General features: G+C 46.0%; 1 protein-coding gene across 7 annotated transcripts in view; it reads left to right on the forward strand.

Annotated features, from left to right (window-relative positions):
* LOC138488896 (sodium channel protein type 2 subunit alpha-like) overlaps nucleotides 1-21,003 on the forward strand; it is a 1,049,646-nt gene that overhangs the window by 931,812 nt on the left and 96,831 nt on the right. For all 7 annotated transcript variants that reach the window (XM_069616277.1, XM_069616276.1, XM_069616279.1 and 4 more), the window contains one exon: nucleotides 9,056-9,193. In XM_069616277.1, coding sequence (XP_069472378.1) covers nucleotides 9,056-9,193 — 138 coding nt within the window. The remainder of the gene's footprint in view (nucleotides 1-9,055; nucleotides 9,194-21,003) is intronic.

The raw sequence follows: 21,003 nt of genomic DNA on the forward strand, positions 1-21,003 counted from the left end.
TCCTGCCATTGTATCATATTCCAACTACTTATGTCTGGTATACTCTCCTGCCAGGGTTTTTTTATCCTTTCACATGGGCGCGAGTCCCAAACTCGCTGCTTGCCTGGTTTACTCTCCTGCCAGGACATTTCAGTTCACCCTTCACCTTCTTCTGTAGCCAACAAATTAGGTGTTTCATATATTGGATAATCAACCCTTTCGAATGGATTGTGTCCTCCCACGTAGTCCTCATTTTATGATAATCGTATCCCAGCTCTGCTGCTTCGGAAAAAATGTTCACCAGAGGGCGCTGTGTTCGAGGCCGCTGAGTCGTAGTCCCTCGAGAGCCGCTGTCGAGCGTCGACGTCATCTGCTGTATAAAGGGCTCGAGCAGCACCCGTTACCTTAGTTCCGTTTTTGACGCAACTGCTTCGTGTTACAAATGGCGCATCAGATTTTTCCTCGCCGATGTCCTCGTCATCTACTCCCACCACACCCAAGACCGGGTTAAAAAAATGTCAGAAGTGTGGTAGGAAAATGTCAATAACCGACCCCCATCGGAATTGCCTCAGGTGCCTCAGCCCAGACCATTGGGTTGACGAGTGCAGTTCCTGCCAGGCCATGTCTAATAAGGCTCTTAGGGAACATAGAGGTAAGCTGGCGGTGGGGGAGGAAAGCTATAAGTCTTCCACAAGACAAAAAGTTTTGGAGGAATCTAGTTGAAAATCTCGACATGAGTCAAACAGGTCGAAGAAAAGTGACGGAGGGAAATCAAAATCTAAACACAAGAGAGCCGAAAAAGAGTCGAGAGTGTCATCAAGAGAAAGTTCCCTGACGTCTCATACTAAGTCAAAACCTCCGGTTCATAATTTAGTGGTAGCGGAATCGACATCGAAACTCGACTCGACACAGTTGATGATTACTGCGTCGAAACCGCTGATGAAAATGGCGTCGATGCTTTTAACTGTATCGAAGCCTTCTTCGACAGTATCGAAGCCGCCTTCGAAAACATCTAAGCCAGTGTCTTCTTTATTGAGGCATTAATTAATCCCAATGCACAAGTCGATGCCATTACCCATGCCTAAGTCGATACCACCCTCTTTACCTGAAAAGGCGGTCCATCCTCAACCCAGACAGGAATTTTTCAGATCCATGTCATTCATTTTTGAAGAACACTCCTCTGAAGAGTATGTCACTTCAGCTGGAGTTAGGTTTGGAACCAGGGAGGTCCCTGAGGAGCTAGTGGACCCAAATTTCAAAATAACAGACCTTTATGACTGTCTCCAAAATGCCAGTGGCCTAGACACTTCACCTGAAGTGGATTTTGAAAGACCAGATCATGCTAATCCTAGTTATAGGAATCTTATGGGAAGGGTCATTGATGATTTTATGGGTTGGAAGGCAGCTTCCCCAGATTTCGACCAGGATGACATGACAGACATCTTGAGTGAAGGTCCTCTAAAAGATCCTGTTCTTCCATTTCATAAAGCACTTCAGACGAGGGTGATGGTAAATTGGAATACTCCTGATTCTATTTCAGCAGTAAACAAGAAATTTGTACCAAAATACAGGCCATCGTTATCAGATCCGGAATATCTATCTAAACATCCCTCAGTCTAGTGCTTCAAGCTGCAAACTCCACTAGGCAATCAGCTTACCCATCAATACCACCAGACAGGGATGATAAAAAAGTTGATGCTTGGGCCCGAAAGGTTTTTACTTCGGGCAGCATGGCCCTTAAATCGACTAATGTCACTTACACTTTAGCAAAATTTACATATACCCTGTGGGACTGCATGACATCAGCGGCTGAACGCTTCCCGGAAGGTGAGGAACGGGATGGTTTCCTGGCTATAGTAAAAGATGGTCAGGAGGCTATGGAGGAATGCCTTCAGTAAGGACTGGACACTGCAGATAGTGTAAGCAGGTCCATGGCATCTAGCACGGTCCGACACAGATTTGCATGGCTAAGGAAATCTGGCTTTGCACCTGATGTGCAGTCTAGATTACTTAATATGCCCTTTGACAGCTTGAGGTTGTTTGGCAGCAAGGCGGACAAGAGCTTGCAGAAGCTGCAGACCTCAAAAGCGGCAGCAAAATCACTTAGCGCCGCTATAAGACAGCCTCAACAACACTCTTACGCAGGGTCATCTTCCTAAAGAGTCGCCCCTTTCGCTTCTACTCCTATTTTGGAAAAGGGAGGGGACAGGCCAGTCAGAGAGGCCAACAGAGAAAACCTTTTTGTGGTGGAAAAGGGAAAGGTGCTAGATCAGCCACAACAGCAGCTACTACCTCCTCAGCCACTGCTGCAGCCGCTGCAAAGCCACTTTGAGGTCTTCACCCACAAAACCCCGGTGGGAGGCAGAATCATTCGGTATCTGAACGAATGGCGGGGCATTACGTCAGATGCCTGGGCACTAGAGATAGTGAAAAAGCTAAGGGTAGAGGTGCACACTTGGAAATTCAAAAAGAGCAATTTCAACAAGTACAATTGTAAATTCAACAAATTCCAGGTGCTCCCTAGTAGATCTGTGCTACCAGACCGTAGAAAGTATGCAAAGAAAGGTACCTCGAAACAACAGGGTACAACCAGGGGCACACACAATAACTAACAAGTTATACACTTTAATTCGACAAATATGTCTGTAGGAATATTCAAAAATAATTTTTCAACTTCAATATATCATTTTTGTTCAGACATTACATCACACAAAGTTGATGCGGATCTGTCTCCGAATTCATTTAATTATTCACAGAAAAACAACATACGTAAAAAATTCCACAACTTTGGGAACACTTAGATGAACGATTCATACATTTTTTCTGAAAATTCAAACATAAAAGAATTATAATTTCAGGTAACAAAACGTAACTTTCTCCACTCTTTTCTGAATATATGTATATCCAAATAATCTGATAGGTAGTTCTATTCTATACCTATCTATTTACTATGCGTTTCGGCCTATAGCAGCCCTTCTTCAGTTAAAGAAGTATTTGGGTTCAATAATTCAATAAAGTATATTTCACAAAAACATTAAATAAAAAAATCCATATGTCAGTGTTCATGCACACTTGTCAAAACCAAATTAGAGAAACGTTGCTCTATCCATCAACCATCACTGTGAGGCAGCCTGCGGCCAAGTACCGCCACTATAGTATTCTTGTAAGTAGCTTCATTCTTTTCAAAGCCCTGTGAAGAGATATAAATGTATTACTACCGCTGATATTTTTCCTAGTTCAATCATCTACAGAGTTTGTGTGGGAACAGGCGCAAAAATTATGCGCTGGGTCCCACTCCAAACTCCTAATAATTTAAATTCTTGTAATCTGAACTCATAGTGCATGTGTACTCACTTGTAATATTCCCTTGTCAGCTCTGACAAAACTAATTCCAGCAAATTCCCTTTGACCTTAATGTCTGCAATGAGATACACAGATATCTATTAGTATGCTTAGGAATAATTATCGAGATATCCATATTAGCTCCTACGGAATTAAAGATCTAAAATCATACCTGTGTTAAAGAACTGTAATCCACTCAAAAAATGGAGGAAATTCCTTCAACCTCAGTGATTCGAAATGTATATGTTTCACTGCTGGTTTAGCGACGCAAACATTATATATTTTGTTCGTCGCTGTGAAACTGCACCTATTTGGAATAATACAAATATTTGTTTACACCCGCTGAGATGTATTAAAGTCTACGGCTACATTTCGTAATAGTAAACCACTATGGTGTTAGACTCACCTTCTTTCATGTACAGCGTGCAGCACAGAGCGAGGAGCCGCTGGCTTTAGTGCGCGCTTAAAGCTCTAATCTTCCTTTTCTGTCTCATCCGCGACCTTCTAATGCGCTAAACGGGACCGCTGTTCAAAGCTCCACTAATTACTGCTTCCGAGTGTTTAAAGTTGGTGGCGAGTACTCGTGAGTAAAGCCATACATCTCTGTTGCCAAAACTAGCCTGCTCCTGCACTTCCGGGGGAATATATTTAACTTCCTGTTTCCTACCTCGCCATTTTAGGTGAGTATATGAATACTCATTGTGATTATCTTCACGCTACAATGGTGATGTAAACTTTCTATTTACATGTGGCAAACACGTGCTAAGTGACTCTCGCTCAGCTCGTGGTGACTGTTTATTTATATCGAACCTGCATATTACGAAAATATCTACACAGTTAACCATTTCTAATAGGTGATAACCCTACTTTCATTCATCTAAGCATTTACATTACTGTCACAGATTAACAATGTTATAGCAATACCCAGTTTCTTCCGTTAACAAAGTAGACTGAATCAGTCCATTAGTGACAAGTAACATCTCATTTCATTTGTATTCTCATTTTGTTCACAAAAACGCTGGCTAACACGGGCAAGGACATAGATAACTGAATATGTTCCAATTGCATTAAAACACTCTCAGTCTATGTTGTTCACATCTTAAACACCTTTGATCTAATAGGTATAGAGATAGTGACCCATGGTTACCGCCTTCCTTTTCATGAAAGACCGCAAGATCATCCACCAGGAGCCAACCCTGTAACAATTCCAGACCCGCTCCTTGTGCAAGAGATTTTAATCCTAGTTGCAATAGAACATGTACCTGTAGCGGAGAGGAACAAGGGTTGTTACTCCCCTTATTTTCTCATCCCCAAAAAGGATAGAGGATTGAGACCCATCTTGGACTTAAGAAACTTGAACAAGTTCCTCAGGAAGGACAAGTTCAAGATGGTAACTCTTTCTCAGATCCTTCAGGCTCTTCAGCTTCAGGCCTGGCTGGTTTCATTGGATCTTCAGGATGCTTACTTTCATGTGCCAATCCATCTCAAGCACAGAAAGTACCTGAGGTTCGCAATTGGTGGTTCTCATTATCAGTTTTAGGTTCTACCATTTGGGCTGTCCTCTGCCCCAAGGGTTTTCAACAAACTGATGGCGGTGGTGGCAGCGAGTAGCAGAAAAAGGGGGATTCACGTCTACCCTTATCTGGACGATTGGCTAATCAGGGTGAGTTCATCTGAACAAGCCCAGGAACATCTGGCCTTGACCTGCCACTTCTTATACAGACTGGGCTTCTCCCTCAATTACAAGAAGTCACAAATGATTCCAAGCAAAAGACTCCAATTAATCGGAGCAGTCCTAGACAGTTCCTCAGGGAAAGCCTCGCCTCCCGAGGAGAGAGCTCACCACATTCTGCAGATGGTAACGAAGTTTCAAAATGCCCAACATCTACCGGCATTCGACTTTCTAAGGTTGCTAGGCCTCATGGCATCCTGCATTTTTCTGGTGCCAGAGGCCAGATTGAGGATGAGATCCCTTCAATGGGCCCTCAGGGCTCAATGGTCCCAATTTTTGGGGGATATGTCAGATCTTCTGCAAGTCTCAACAAAGGTGGCTCAAGATCTCCTATGGTGGGCTTGCAAGGAGAATATCCTCAAGGGGGAACATTTTTGGCAACCATGGCCGGAGATAACGGTAGTGACGGACGCCTCATTCACGGTGTGGGGAGCCCACACCAACGATCTGACAATCAGCAGTCATTGGACTCCATCGGAGTCCAAACTACACATCATCCTTTTGGAGCTGAACACAATCAGGCTAGCGCTGAAGGCCTTTCTGCCCTCTGTACAGGGAAAGAATGTCCTAATAATGACAGACAACACAGTGGCCATGTACTACCTCAACAAAAGAGGAGGTGTAGGATCACTCCCACTGTGTAGAGAGGCAATGCAGCTCTGGTTCTGGGCAATGCAAAAAGGAATCTCTCTATCAGCAGTTCATCGAGCCGGAGAGTTGAACACAGCGGCGGACTCTTTGAGCAGGCAGAGCACAGTCTCCCACGAATGGGAGCTAGCTCAGGAAGTCCTTCAAGAGATCTTTGCCCTTTAGGGAACCCCTCAAGTGGATCTGTTCGCGACTGGTGCGAACCGGAAGTGCGAGCTGTACTGCTCAAGGGAATTTCCCCCGAGAGGAGCTCTAGGCGACATGTTCATAGTGGGCTGGGTATTTCCACTTCTTTACGCGTTCCCTCCTGTCCCTGTGATTCCTCAGGTAATCAGGAGGTTGAGAAAGTTCAGGAAAACCATGATCCTAATTGCCCCGGATTGGGCCAGGAGGATGTGGTACCCGGACCTTCTGGACATGTCCATCTGCCCTCCAATACTTCTTCCACAAAGAGAGGATCTTCTCTCGCAAGAGGAAGGTCGGGTTCTCCATCCAGAGCTCAGGACACTCAGCCGTCACGCATGGTTTCTGAGAGGCTGAGATATAAGGATTGGGACCTCCCAGATGATGTAATGGAGATTTTGTTTTCGGCCATAAGGCCAGCAACAAAATCCCTGTACCGGTGTCGTTGGAACAAGTTCAGTAACTGGTGCAGGGATAAGAATGTGGATCCATTCCTTTGTAATACTCCAACAGTACTTTCTTTTCTCTTACACTTGGCTAATTTGGGGCTCCAAGTTGGGACTATAAAAGGATATTTGGTAGCGCTATCTATCTTTAAGAGTTCCTCGGAAGAGGTGTCCTATTTTAAAATTTCCTTAGTAATTAAATTCTTGAAAGGGCTAACAAATGTGTACCCCCAACACCTTTTCAGGTGCCTATTTGGGATTTGAATTTAGTCTTAAAATTTCTCATGTGTGCCCCTTTCGAACCTTTAAATTCTTGCCCGTTAAGTCTTCTCACTCTTAAAACAATTCTGTTGCTGGCTATAACATCAGCCCGCAGGGTAAGTGAGTTGCAGGCACTGTCTTGTATGCCTCCTCACACCATTTCCCATAGGCACAAGGTTATTCTAAAAGTCAAACCATCTTTCTTGCCTAAAATAGTTTCTGATTTTCATCTCTCACAAAAAATGATCTCACCTTCTTTTTAACCTACGCCTTACGCTAGTAAGGAAGAGGAAAGGTTGCATAGACTGGACCCAAAAAGGGCTCTCAGTTTCTACATTTCCAGATTGGCAAATCTTTGACAATGTGACCAACTATTTGTTGGTTATACTGGACCCAAATTGGGCCTTGCAGTGTCTAAACAAACTCTATCAAGATGGATAATTCTAGCAATCTGAATGCTATAAATTAGCTGGGAAAGAGCCACCAGATTGATTAAGGGCTCATTCAACCACAGGCATGGCAACTTCCACGGCTCTTCAGAGGGGTGTCCCGGTGCAGGATATTTGTGCTGCGGCCACCTGGCCGTCAATGCACACCTTTGTAAAGCATTACTGCTTGGACTCTACTTCATATCAAGGAGGACTATTTGCAAAAGCTGTCCTTCATTCAGTCCATAATTAAAATGTCTAGTACTCCCACCCCGTAAATTGCGACTGCTAGGGGAGTCTATCATAAGATGAGGAGTACGTGGGAGGTCACAATCCATTCGAAGAACAAGTTACTTACCAACTGTAATGTTCTTTCGATTGGATGTTCCCACGTATTCCTCATCGGCCCTCCCAACCTACCCATCCGTACAGTTTACGCAAGTTGCACTCAAACTTCCTTAGGAGCCTGAGGACTTGAAGCCTGATCAGTTGATGAGACCATGAACACCGTAAAAACAGAACTGAGGTAATGGGCACTGCTCGAGCCCTTTATACAGTGGATGACGTCGACGCTCGACGGCAGCTCTCGAGGGACTATGACTCTGTGGCCTCGAACACAGCGCCCTCTGGTGAAAAAATGTTCCGACGCAGCATAGCCGGGATACGATTATCATAAGATGAGGAATACGTGGGAGGAACATCCAATCGAAAGAACGTTACAGTTGGTAAGTAACTTGTTCTTCTCAACAGTCTCAGTTTTTGTGTCAAACACTTCAGCTACCTTATCTTCTACCCTGCTCCCACCCCTCCAGACTACTTCTGCTGGAGTCTGTCCTGATACAGTCCGGTTTCACCATCACCGTCATGTGGCCAATGCTGGATTTGACTTTTATGGACTTCATTGATTCACGGTGTGTCATCCTTTCTCATGTTGGCCCTGAATCATGATGTTCCCATCTTCATCGTGTATCCAGGCTTGCAACATTATGTGTCACTACTGACTTCTGCAATTGTATTCGCTCTCCCCTCTTGCTTCTACACTCTTTTTGACTGCTTACTCTCTTGTTCTCTACTCCTCTCCCTTTCTCCCTTTTCCTATCTCCTCCCCTTACTTTCTTCTATGCACTTGCTCTATCAGAATTGTCCCTGGACCTAGTATGATAGCAACCTTGTCTGTCTCCTCCCCCTTCCTCTTATTTGTTCCCCCCCCCTCAAGCACTATCTGAAATGTCGTCAGGCCTAGTACGATAGTCGCTTGTTTTGTTCCTCCCCTCCCTTTCTGCACCCCTCTCCCTCACCTTTTGCTTTTCTCCGACTCTACCAGAAATTTCGTCAGGCCTAGTATGGTAGTCACCTGTCTGTTTCCATTTCCTACCCACTCTGCCCCTCCCTTCCTTATCTATGTCTTAGCTCTTGCACTATCTGAAATGTCGTCGGGCTGAGTACGATAGTTAATTTCACATCCTTACTGTTCATGGCCTGTAAGAATGTAATTGTATTTTCCCTGTTCCCTCCCTTGCCTTGAAGCGCTTTGAAACATATTGTGTATAGGCGCTATATAAATAAACCATCATATCTTATCATACTGTAAGGAATTTGTTTTACTATTAGCCAACTCAGTGGTACACTTTGTAACACAATTGTGTTGAGATGTGGCTGAACCATCTCGGCCAAGATTTAAATTTACAGCCTTGAGGTTACTCGCATACTTACCTCAGAGATAAACACTTAGCTCACACAGCCACCTCACTGATAGTATGGACATGTTGCACAGCAACCCACAGTGTCTTCATGGAATGAGACAACTATATAGGCATATTGTTGTTTTCTTACAGATGCTTGATCTAGATATGGAAGTCCAGTAAATTGAGAAAAACCACAGCAAACATCCATTGTATTTTACTGTGTGGCTGCATTTCGCTCCTTACTCGAGTTGTATGTTATTGTTGGTTTTAGGTTTTTATGCTAAGCATTGTATCGGTATATCTACAACAAGATTTAATGCCTACACAATGGTTTCTGAACTTTTTATGTAGGTAAAACAACAGCCTAATTATGAAGACAACCTCTACATGTACCTGTATTTCGTTATCTTCATCATATTTGGTTCCTTCTTCACCCTCAACCTCTTCATTGGTGTCATCATTGATAACTTCAACCAGCAAAAAAAGAAGATAAGTATTACGTGATGCCAGAAAATAATCAGAATGCATGTGGTGTGACTGTGGTTTCTAGTCTCATAACCACTGAAATCCTAGCAATGGCATGACAAAAAATGTGGGGGCTCCCCTATGAGCCATGCTGAGCCCACCCCTAAACTCCTCAACAAAGCATGGAACGCAAAGCACTGCATTATAATTGAATTGCTAGAGTTAAGGATGTTTTAGTGTGTTCTCCACCACTTTTTAACTGAGCTAAAGGTTGATCCGTTTTCCTACGTTATGTCTTGAGCCAGGTATGAAACGCAGACACAGAGGACTCATAGTGGTTGCTATAAACTTTTATTTAAATAATAAAGGTGCTGGGAAATGCCTGGCTCTAGGAGGTATTTCCCTACCTTAACCAGAAACTAGGGGACTGTCCTGTGTCAAGATGTCTAAAGCAAAATGTCCTGTCTCCAAAATCCTATCCAGCCATCACATTCTAAAAGTAACTCTAAAGTGCTAAGGGTATTGTCTTTAGCCTTGAAATTGTACAAATGTTCGAATCCAAACTCCAACAAAGGTTCCAAGTGAATAATGTTCACTGTTCCACGGAATGACTCCCTTCGCCAGGTTGGTTTCTCTTCACCAAAAGAACAGTACCAAATGGATCACCAAATTCTTCATAGCCCAAGATGATAACTCCCCTCTCTTGGTGTTGCAATCGACTGTTGAAATGGCTCCCTTCCCAGGGCTTTTCTCACATTCAATGTAATTTTAAATCCTAAGATCATCGGTCTTCCTTAGGATTCTCCTTTCATGATACCACAACTTGGGTGCAGGTCCCAGACTTGCAGAACATTTGGTATACTCCTCTGCCAGGGTTTTTTTCACATTCAATGTAATTCAAAGTTCTAAGGGCATTGGTCTTCCTTAGGATTCTCCCTTCATTCATTTTACTTCACAAACTTGGCTTTGACTGGTGTACTCTCCTGCAAGGACTTTCTTTATATAGTTCACTTTACAGACTTGACTTTGCCTGGTATACTCTCCTGACAGGACTTTCTCTCTTTCATCCACAAAAAGACATATGTCCAGTATTTCTTTAAGGACTTTGGTTTCACAATGTTCAGTTCACTATTTGCTTGACTTTCTTCCACCTGGTCTGTGAGGTGGGATACACCCTTAAACAACCCGGTATCCCATCTGGCTTCCCTGGGCTTACTGGGTGATTTCAGCGTCTCTTCGCCTGCGCCTTCTTCAAGCTGCTGCATAGATGAGCGTCTTGCCCATCACTTCATCCTTGCTTCTGTTGTACGCGGTTCCAATGGTCTTTGGCTGTCAAACAAGTCTCCGTCCTCATACTGGCTGGTGGGCTGTTCTGTCAGCTGTTTGTTTCTCGCTTCCTCCATTGCCCTGCACGGCTGTCTGCTGGCGGCAACAAAGCAGAATGCCTCCTCTGTCCCATTCCCCGTTCATGCCGCCTACATCAGTCTCTGCAAGGACATCAACGGATGGTTTGCTCCTTGCAGATAATTCAGCGGTGGCGCACACTGCATTTTGTTCTGCCTCCCTCTCAGCTGTGTGTCCATCTCTCCAAGTGGCTTCTCCTTCAACTTCTGCAGCATTTCCTTCTCTTCTCTAATTTTGACTTCAGCAGCGTCAGCTTTAAACTTCCCAGCACCACGCAGCAGCTTCCAAACACTAGATCATTTCTGGTACTGCTTATTACTTCCGTCCTCCTCGTCTCAGTACCTCTAAAGGAGAAGTATGCAGGGAATGGGTAATCCTTCTAAGTTAGTCTCTACTTTAGTTTGGCAATATGCCATCAGACTTTGGGGGCTAAGAGGAGATATAGAATGTTGTGGAATACCTGAGGTATAGCATGTCTCACCTGATGATGTCTGTCTCTCCCCCCTGATGGTTACCTCCACTCATGTGATCCTCCCTCGTATAGCAACCCCAAGGGTCAGGATCAGGTAACGACTGCAGTCCCCTGACCACATGAGGAGAGGCTGCCACTGGGAAAGTAGTGATGATGTCATCAGATTCATCACAGGTATTTAATCTATAAAGGGAGTGGCTAGTCGATGGCATGGCCTGATAGGGCCTCCTTATGCACCAGAACCTGGATCAGAACAAGTTGTACCTTTGTCATCTCAAGAAGACATTCACCTGCTGACACACATGTCCTGAAAGACAGAACTCTTAATGATTTTGCATGTTATAAGCTGACCATCCAATTGCAATTTATATTATTTGCCAATCCAAACCCAATTTAATTTTCATCCCTTTTCCTTTTAAATGTTTTGCACCTAATGGTGGTGTCCACTGCTTCCTCATTCAGCCAAGTGTGGGGACTGTCCAGAACAAGTCCATCCACTGTGCAAATCTAACCTATTTGACCCTACCACTAGTATAACTAACTAAGGCTAGGAAAATCACTCCCTTCTCCTGTGTGCTGTGTTTATTCACAGAGGTTTTCTTGATTATATTGTTCTACTCAATAGACCATATGTAAATAGTCTCTACTATCTGCAGTTCTTTTAGGGGACTGGTAGCTTCCCTGTTCACTTTCTTAGAGATTATCTTTGTTCTGCTCACGTTCCTTCTTTCCCTCTTGTAGGATTCCAGACTCCATTGTATATGGTTCTCCTCTCGGAAACTTTGGTTTTTCCACTCTCAATTATAGTTCACCTCTTTCTCAGGTATGATATTTATCTTCCTGACCTCATAGGTCTTGACTCCCCAAATGTCTCCCTTTCATTTCTGTTCTTTCTTATCTTTGGGATATGGATTGACCTTTCCCTTTTCCCAAGGCAATAAGATGTCAACACTATTTCTCTCCCACTCTCTTGTTTGTGTGTTTCTCTTTATCCCATTGATATAGTTCTGATTCATCTGCTTATTTCCAATTCTTTTCCCATTAGTACTGCAACGAGTTTCGTTTAACTTATACTGAGTCCCTTTTAACTTTCCGTTATTCCTGTTCCGCGTATTACCTTCTGTCTTCAGGGCCAACATTGCCGGCACCTGTAGGACTTTGGACTCTCTCTCTGCTTTTTGGTAGCCCCGTGATTAACTTTCCGCAATGTCTGTTTCATATGCGTCCTGCTCTCGCCTTGTGGATAGGACTGTTGCCGGGACTGGCTTCCGGAGTTGCTTTCTCCCGCCCGTCGCTTCGGTGTCGTTGAGCGAGCCTGCTACCCACCAGGTTTACTGCATTTGTCATGCCACCACCGAACTCTCGGTTCCAACTTGTTTGGGTTTTCTCTGTTCTTGCATGCCAGTCTCCCAACGTTCCTTGTTCTGTGCTAATGCTGCTTTGGCTTAAACAGGCTCTGTTTTCTGCAACAGCTTGGACTCCTTCCGCACTGTTGCCTAAGGGGGCTTCCCCTGGTATTCCTGGGTTTCTGGCCTCTCTCTGCTTTCTGCCTCCTCTTGCTGGAGCTTGTCATCCCTTTTCAGCATCCTCTACACAGTCCATTGGAGACTCTGATTTAAAGAGATATCCTCCGTTTCTTGTTGTTGATAATGTAGGTTCACTTTATCTTCATGAAACTGATAACGTTCTGGTGTATTAGGTAAGTCCATATAAGCCATCACTTGAAGGGCATCAGGGAGTTCCCAATGGAGGAGTCTTTCCCGGTGAGGTCCTACTTGCCTCAACCCCTTGGGAGGGTGTTGAAGAGCGGGCTCCCTCCCCCCAGATGCACACAGAGCTCCCCTTTGGGGAGAAGAGAAGAATTCCCTCAATTCATTGTATTCTGTTATTTGAAACTTTGACACAGGAAACCTTCGATTTCTACTCACCAATGTCTTTTGCTTTTCGGAAATCAGTTTCCCATATTTCTGCCAGACTAGATGGTAATGTCCAGGAAATTTGACTATGGGCCTCACTACAAGTGTGGTGGTTTGGAAATAAAGATGCTGGTAGCAATGTACCAGCACCCTTTCCGGACCACCGCACTACAAGTCTGCTTGCAGGGGCCTTTGCACAACAGTCCTGGAAGGCAGATTTGTCACAAAAGCACTGGCACCGTTAGCAACTGTACTTGTGCTTCCATCTCCCCACTCCCATGGAGTCCTATCGGACTCCAGTGGAATGGGGAACAATATTTTCCGGCGCCTGACATTCGGGCCGCCGGGACTTGTAATGACCAGGTGGCACCTGGATATCAGGTGCCGGTAAAGTCTTACGACTGCGGCGGCATCCAGCTGGTCGAACCGGACTCGTAATGTGGCCCAATATCTCCAAAGTTTTAAAATAGCTGCTATATCATCCCTTAAAGATGAGAAACAGGATAACTATAGCTTGTCTAGACCATAAAGCTGTCAACATCAAGATACCATTGTGTCTGGCTGTTGGCAAAGCTTTTTTTTTTTTTTTTTTTTTGCTGCTTTCCTCCGATAGACTTCTGTGTTCTGTGAGACACCCTTTCTTTGTTTTGCATTTTGTCCTGACTTTTTGGAGGTACGTAAAGCCTTGTGCTTTACTTCCCTTGCCCTTTTGTTCATTTTTATGGGGAAACTGATCAATCCATAAGACTATTAGTACTGAGAGACTATGACCCTCATTAGGAGTTTGCCGTTATCCCACTGATAATTCGGCTGGGATACCGGCAAACTCCACTTAGAATTGTGCCGCCCGATATCCCAGTATTACCAGGATATTACAGTTGGCGGAGAGACGGTAAGTTCCCACTCCCATGGAGTCCTGTGGGAACAGTGCTGGTTATTCAAGCATTTATCTGCCGGTGGGGGCCCGATCATTCAGCAGATCAGGCCAGATGGGAGATCTGTGGCCTCCACCAGCAGACTTGTGCTTTGCTGGTCCGGAAAAAATGCTGGTGTCGGAATTACTAGCATTTTTTCCAGACCGGCAAAGTTGTATTGAAGCCATATTTCGAACGGATTGTGTCCTCCGACGTATTCCTTATCTTTGATAATTCGTCTCTAGCTTGCTGGCCTCGGAAATGTTTTCTCTGTAGAGGGCGCTGCGCATCGACGTCTGCCGAGTCGATGTCCCTCAACGGCCACCGTATCGGCGCCGACGTCACCATGCCCATAAATAGCCATGCGCAGCGTCCGTTGCTCAGTTCCACTTTTCCGCGCTTCGTGGGGCCTCGGAATATCGTTGCTCAGTTCAGTCAGATAAACCTTCTACATCTACTCAAATATACCAACTCGTTCTCGATGGCATCTTCATCGGAACCGACAACGCCACAATGCGGCTTAAAAAATGTCAAGACTGCGGTAAAAAAAAATGTCGATAACGGATCCACACAGGATCTGCTTGTGATGCTTGGGAGCCGAGCACCATTGTTCGGAATGTGAGGACTGCATGTCCATGACGGCGAAAGCCTTGAAGGAGCGCAAGGGGAAGCTCGAGAGAGGTAAGTCAGTCAAAACCTCCTCGAAAGTTTCTTCGGCTGAGTCAAGGCATTCGTCTCCTCGCCGTCGAAAACATTCCCATTCTAGATCTCGAAGTAGCTCCCACCATTCTTCGAGATCAAGACACTCAAAGAAGAGACGTTGAAGATCCCCTTCCTCGTCATCTTCTGTTTCCCCAGAAAGAGTCTCCTGCTTCACAAAACACAGCTGTCAGGCTGAGTGGGAGGAATTCAGGAAGAAAATGGTAAGCGTCTTCGAGAAAGAGGCCTCGACCCCCTCGAAGACAGCTGAGGGTGATACCCCGGGTGAAAAACCCAAAAAATCGAAAAGCCGCGAGTCGCTGCACCCGGCAAAACATTCCACCCGAGAGCGCCACGGGCCATCGCGTAAGAAGGCACCGTCTTCGACGAAGATCCCTTTGACGCATGGATCGGCGCCATCGACGCCGTTGTCGAAGGGTTCTTCGACGCATCGGTCGATCGACTCGACGCCATCGACATCGACGCCGATGAAAGAGAAAACCACGGCTACTTCACAGCCAACGGTGATACCAAGAGCCTCCGGCACGACGCCGAGACCGTCGTCGACATCCTCGAGTAGGATCCCGATCCTCTCGAGTTCTTCAAGGCCTCTTCCAGTTTTCTCGACGCCGTTCTTGGCGCCTTCGAAGCCTGTCCCATCGGCGTCGACGGCATTGACGTTTTCTCGCCCAATAATGACGAGTTTGGCTCCTTCTGCCTTAGAAATGGGTTTTACACCATTTCAGAGGTCAGAGTACCCTGGATTATCTTCAATTTATGAAGAAGGGGAAGATTCTGACCAGGAAACCTTTGGGTTGCAGACGACCACACTACCTGTTTCAGAGGATTTCACCTCTGAGGAAAGAAGGTTGAAAGACCTACAGGAGTCCTTGCATGAGGCAAGTGGGCTGGACACTTCCCCAGAAGTGGAATTTGTTAAAACAGACCCAGGGGAACATGCCGAAACACCCTATAGAACCCTGATGGCAAGGATTATTGAATTTATGGGTTGGTCTGCGCCTTTGCCTGTTTTTCAACAGGATGACCTGACAGACATATTAGACAAAGGTCCACAGGAGGATCCTGTGGTCCCCTTCCATGCAGCCTTACAAAGAAAGATTGAATCTAATTGGGAAACTCCGGAAGTTATCCCTGCTGTCAATAAAAGATTGTCAGCCAAGTATAGGGTAGCTGCGGCTGACCCTGAATACTTATCAGAACACCCGACTCCAGAGAGCCTGGTGGTCCAAGCAGCAACTTCATTAAGCAGCAGGACTGCTTACCCTACTGTCCCACAGGATAGAGATGACAAGAGGTACGATTCTATGGCAAAAAAAAGTATTTTCTGCTTGTAGTATGGCGTTGAAGTCCATAAACGCCACCTGTACGCTCGCCAGGTTCAGTCACACACTGTGGGAGTGTGCTTCATCAGCGGCTGACTGCATACCCGAAGGAGAGGAAAAGGAAGCCTTCCTTAACATTATTAAAGATGGCAAAGATGCCATGTGCGAGTCACTTCAAACTGGCATCGATTCCCCTGTATCAGCAGGGCCATGGTGGCAAGTACAACAATCCGCAGGCATGTGTGGTTGCGAAAGTCTGGCTTTGCTCCAGATGTACAGGCCAGACTTTTGAATATGCCCTTTGACGGCTCTTCTTTATTCGGTAAAAAGGCTGATGGCAGTCTGGAAAAGTTGCAGACATCTAAAGCAGCAGCAAAATCGTTAGGAGCTGCAATCCGCCAAACTCCTTTTCGACCCTCAGGAACCTCTGGAAGAGGAAAGTCCTTTCGCTATTATTCCGCATTCGGGAAAGGCAGAGGACAGCCGGCTCAAAGAGGCCAAAGGAGATCCACCCGAGGTGGATGGGTCAAAAGTACTAAAGCCGCAGCAGCAGCAGGTGCCTCTTTACCCTCAGCATCTGCATCAGCCGCCCCCAAACCACTCTGAGGTCTTTCCACACAAAACCCCTGTAGGGGGCAGGTTAACTCACCATCTGACGGAATGGCAGGCTATAATGTCAGATGCTTGGGCATTGGAGACAGTTGCCCAGGGTTACTGCCTACCCTTTCTACACATCCCTCAGAGTCATCCACCGGGGCACAGTTCTCTAAAAGTCCAGATCTGCTCCTCTTGCAGGAAATTATAGACCTGCTAGAGAAAGGTGCCATAGAACCTGCACCTGTAGCGGACAGGAACAAGGGCTGGTACTCCCCCTACTTTCTCATACCAAAGAAGGACGGAGGACTGAGACCCATCCTGGACTTACGAGAATTGTAAAAGTTCCTCAGGAAGGACAAGTTCAAGATGGTAACTCTCTCTCAGATCCTTCAGGCCCTCCAGCTCCAGGACTGGCTGGTATCTCTGGACCTTCAGGATGCTCATTTCCATATGCCAATCCATCTCAAACACAGGAAATACCTGAGGTTCGCAATTGGCGACTCTCATTATCAATTTCGAGTTCTGCCATTTGGGCTGACCTCCGCCCGAGGGTCTTCACCAAGCTAATGTCGGTAGTGGCTGCGAGTCTAAGGAGGGAAGGGATCCACGTCTACCCCTACCTGGACGATTGGCTGATCAGGGCTGTATCTTCGGAACAAGCTCACATCCAGCTAGATTGTTTGCCACTTCCTTCACAAACTGGGCTTCTCCCTCAATTTAAAGAAGTCACAGACGATACCATCACAGAGACTCCAGTTCATTGGAGCGGTCCTGGACACTTCCCTGGGAAAAGCCTCGCCACCAGAGGTGAGGGCTCAAGATATTCTGCAGATGGTCAACAAGTTCCAAAATGCCCCACGTCTCCCAACCTTCGACTTTTTGAGGTTGCTAGGCCTCATGGCATCCTGCATCTTCCTTGTGCCAGAGGTTCGCCTGAGAATGAGGTCTCTTCAGTGGGCACTGAGAACTCTGTGGTCGCAATTCTCAGGGAGAATGACAGATCTCCTCCGGATTCCGGACAAGGTAGCCCACGACCTTCAATGGTGGGCCTATCCAGAGAACATCTTGAAAGGAGAACTGTTTTGGCAACCATGGCCGGAGATAACAGTAGTCACAGACGCCTCACTCACGGGTTGGGGAGCCCATGCCAACGACTTGACATTCAGCGGTCATTGTTCTCCATCGGAGTCCAGACTACACATCAACCTATTGGAGCTGAAAGCGATCAGACTAGCGCTGAAAGCTTTCCTGCCTTCAGTACAGGGGAGAGATGTCCTGATAATGACGGACAACACAGTGGCCATGCACTACCTCAACAAAAGAGGAGGTGTAGGGTCACTGCCACTGTGCAGATAGGCAATGCAGCTCTGGTTTTGGGCAATTCAGGAAGCAATCTCTCTATCGGCAGTCCACCTAGCTGGAGAGAAGAACTTGACAGCGGACGCTCTGAGACGGCGAGCACAGTCTCCCACGAGTGGGAGCTAGCTCAGGAAGTCTTTCAAGAGATCTTCGCCCTTTGGGAAACCCCTCAGGTGGATCTGTTCGCCACAAGCACCAACAGGAAGTGCGATCTGTTCTGTTCAAGGGAATTTCCCCCGGGAGGAGCTCTAGGAGACGCGTTCGTAGTGAACTGGGAGTTTCCACTCCTTTACGCGTTTCCACCAGTCCCTGTTATTCCTCAAATGATCAGGAGGTTGAGAAGATTCCGGAAAACCATGATCCTAATTGCCCCAGACTGGGCCAGGAGAACGTGGTACCCGGACCTTCTAGATATGTCCATCTGACCTCCAATCCGTCTTCCAATCAAAGAGAATCTTCTCTCGCAGAAGGGAGGTCAGGTTCTCCATCCAGACATCAGAACCCTCAACCTTCCCGCTTGGCTTCTGAAAGGGTGAGGTACAAGGATTGGGACCTCCCTGATGACGTCATGGAGGTGTTGCTTTCGGCCAGAAGGCCAGCAACAAAGTCTTTATACCGCTGCTGTTGGAACAAATTTTGCAGCTGGTGTAGAGAAGGGAATATCGACCCTTTTTCATGTGGTACACCAACAGTGTTATCGTTTCTACTCTACTTGGCAAACTCAGGCCTTCAAGTTGGCACTGTAAAAGGCTATCTCGCAGCGCTTTCAATCTTCAAGCACACTGCGGAGGAACCATTGTATTTCAAACTACCTCTAGTAATACAATTTCTCAAGGGATTAACTAATGTTTATCCTCCAAAACCATTCCAAGTTCCCTTATGGGATTTAAATTTAGTCTTAAACTTCCTAATGGGCACTCCATTCGAACCACTTCACTCTTGTTCGCTGAGATTTCTCACGCTTAAAACTGTCCTATTGGTAGCACTAACATCTGCTAGGAGAGTGAGCAAGCTACAAGCTCTCTCCTGTAAACCCCCACATACAATTTTCCACAAGGACAAAGTTGTCCTACAGGTGAAGCCTAATTTCCTCCCAAAGGTGGTTTCTGAATTTCATATTACTCAGAAAATTACCTTACCTTCGTTCTACCCTCCTCCCCATCTGGGGAAAGAGGAAGAAAGGCTACATAGGCTGGACCAAAGGCGAGCTCTAAGGTTTTACATCAGCAGAAGGCTAGGATCAGGCAAGCAGACCAACTGTTTGTAGGATACTCGGGTCACAAGTTGGGATTACCCATAACAAAACAAACCATTTCCAGGTGGATTATTTTGGCCATTCTGGAATGTTACAAACTGGCAGGGAAAGAGCCACCCCAAAATCTTAGGGCTCATTCAACCAGGGGTATCGCAGCCTCTTCGGCCTTCCAAAGAGGGGTATCGGTCCGAGACATATGTGCGGCTGCCACATGGTCGTCCGCAAATATATTCACAACATTTTACAACCTGGATTCCTCCACTAGTCAAGAGACCAGATTTGGCAGAGCCGTATTACATTCGGTTCATCCCTAAAGGGATACATGACATTCTTACTCCCACCTCCAATTACATGCCACTGCTATGGGAGTCTTTCAAAGATAAGGAATACGTCGGAGGACACAATCCCTTCGAAGAGCAAGTTACTTCTTACCTTGTAACGTTCTTTCGATGGGATGTTCCTCCGACGTATTCCTTATCGCCGCTCCCAACCATCCCTGCCGTAATACTTCCCTTGTGGTTGCAACTTACGCTCCTTCAAGGTCAATAACCAATTCAGGCATGACTTTTCTTATACTACAAAACGGAACTGAGCAACGGACGCCGCGCGTGGCTATTTATGGGTAAGGTGACGTTGGCGTCGATACGGTGGCCGTCGAGGGACATCGCCTCGGCGGACGTCGACGCACAGCGCCCTCTACAGGGAAAAAATTTCCAAGGCCAGCAAGCATGGAGACGAATTATCAAAGATAAGGAATACGCCGGAGGAACATCCCATCGAAAGAACGGTACAAGGTAAGAAGTAACTTGTTCGTCTCTCTTTGTGAACTACTTTTATTCTTACAATTGCACACCTTAAAGTAAAATGCAGTTAGGATACTTTTTCTGTAATGGCTTTTTGGTTACTTTTACTATGTAAAAGGATGAGGTGGTGACAGAAGTTGATTTTCTACCGTTTATTTGTAATGTTTTACTGTGCACTTTTGTATTTAAAACAAATGGCTACTAAAGGTGGCTCACACGCCAAGATGCATGTGCCACGAGGTTTTTACTTGTCCTTTGGCCGTATTGTTTTTTGCCCTTCTTCTTGCCTTCTCAGGTCAGGAAACACCATATATGGGAAGCTCTTTCCCGGGAAAAGCTGCTGATTTCGCAGGCTAAGGGGCGGTTTGTGTGTGAGGCTGCATGTTTAGGCTGGGACTGTCTGGTGATAGTATACATCCTGGTAAAAGAATCCATGATTGGATACCACTGCCAGATGGCATAGCACAGATTCTTACCAGTGGTGGGCTTGGGAAAGCTCCCATTCCAAATCTTGGATAAAAGGAGGGCTCCTGCAGCCATTTACCAGATCCACGTTGGAGCCATGCCCTCTATGATGAAGAGCAACCAGTTGACGACCCAAGGGTGACCCCTGCAGCTGACTAGTTCCAACTCCAGTGAAGTCCTGGTGAAGCCCTGCTCCTCTGCCTTATCTGAAGAAGCCCTTTGTCAGTACTTCGGCCACTACACCAGCTGCAACAAAATGTCTCGACCCGAGGAGCAATCCCTTCTGAGGATTCAGAAGTACCTCTGGACCAACTGATGTATTGGCCAGCTCTTTCCTGGGCTGCATTCTCCTGTTTTCAGCCTTCTTGAAACAACAGAAACTGTGCTGGGCCGGCTTCTTAGTTTGTCCCTTGAAGATTGCCTGTTGCCACCTGACTGTGATGACTCCCGTTGCAACTCATCTTCATCACGGAAGACTTCATCTTTTCTTCATTTGGGTGTTTTACTAGAAGGTGGTTGGAACCATGTTCGATTGAAATTAAATCCTGTGTCTGAAAGTTACCACTGCACCTGTGACCCCTGGGCCTCACTCAACAGGACCATGCAC

The sequence above is a fragment of the Ambystoma mexicanum genome, chromosome 9 (genome assembly GCF_040938575.1).
Source record: "Ambystoma mexicanum isolate Mex_15411 chromosome 9, UKY_AmexF1_1, whole genome shotgun sequence".
Lineage (NCBI taxonomy): Eukaryota > Metazoa > Chordata > Amphibia > Caudata > Ambystomatidae > Ambystoma > Ambystoma mexicanum.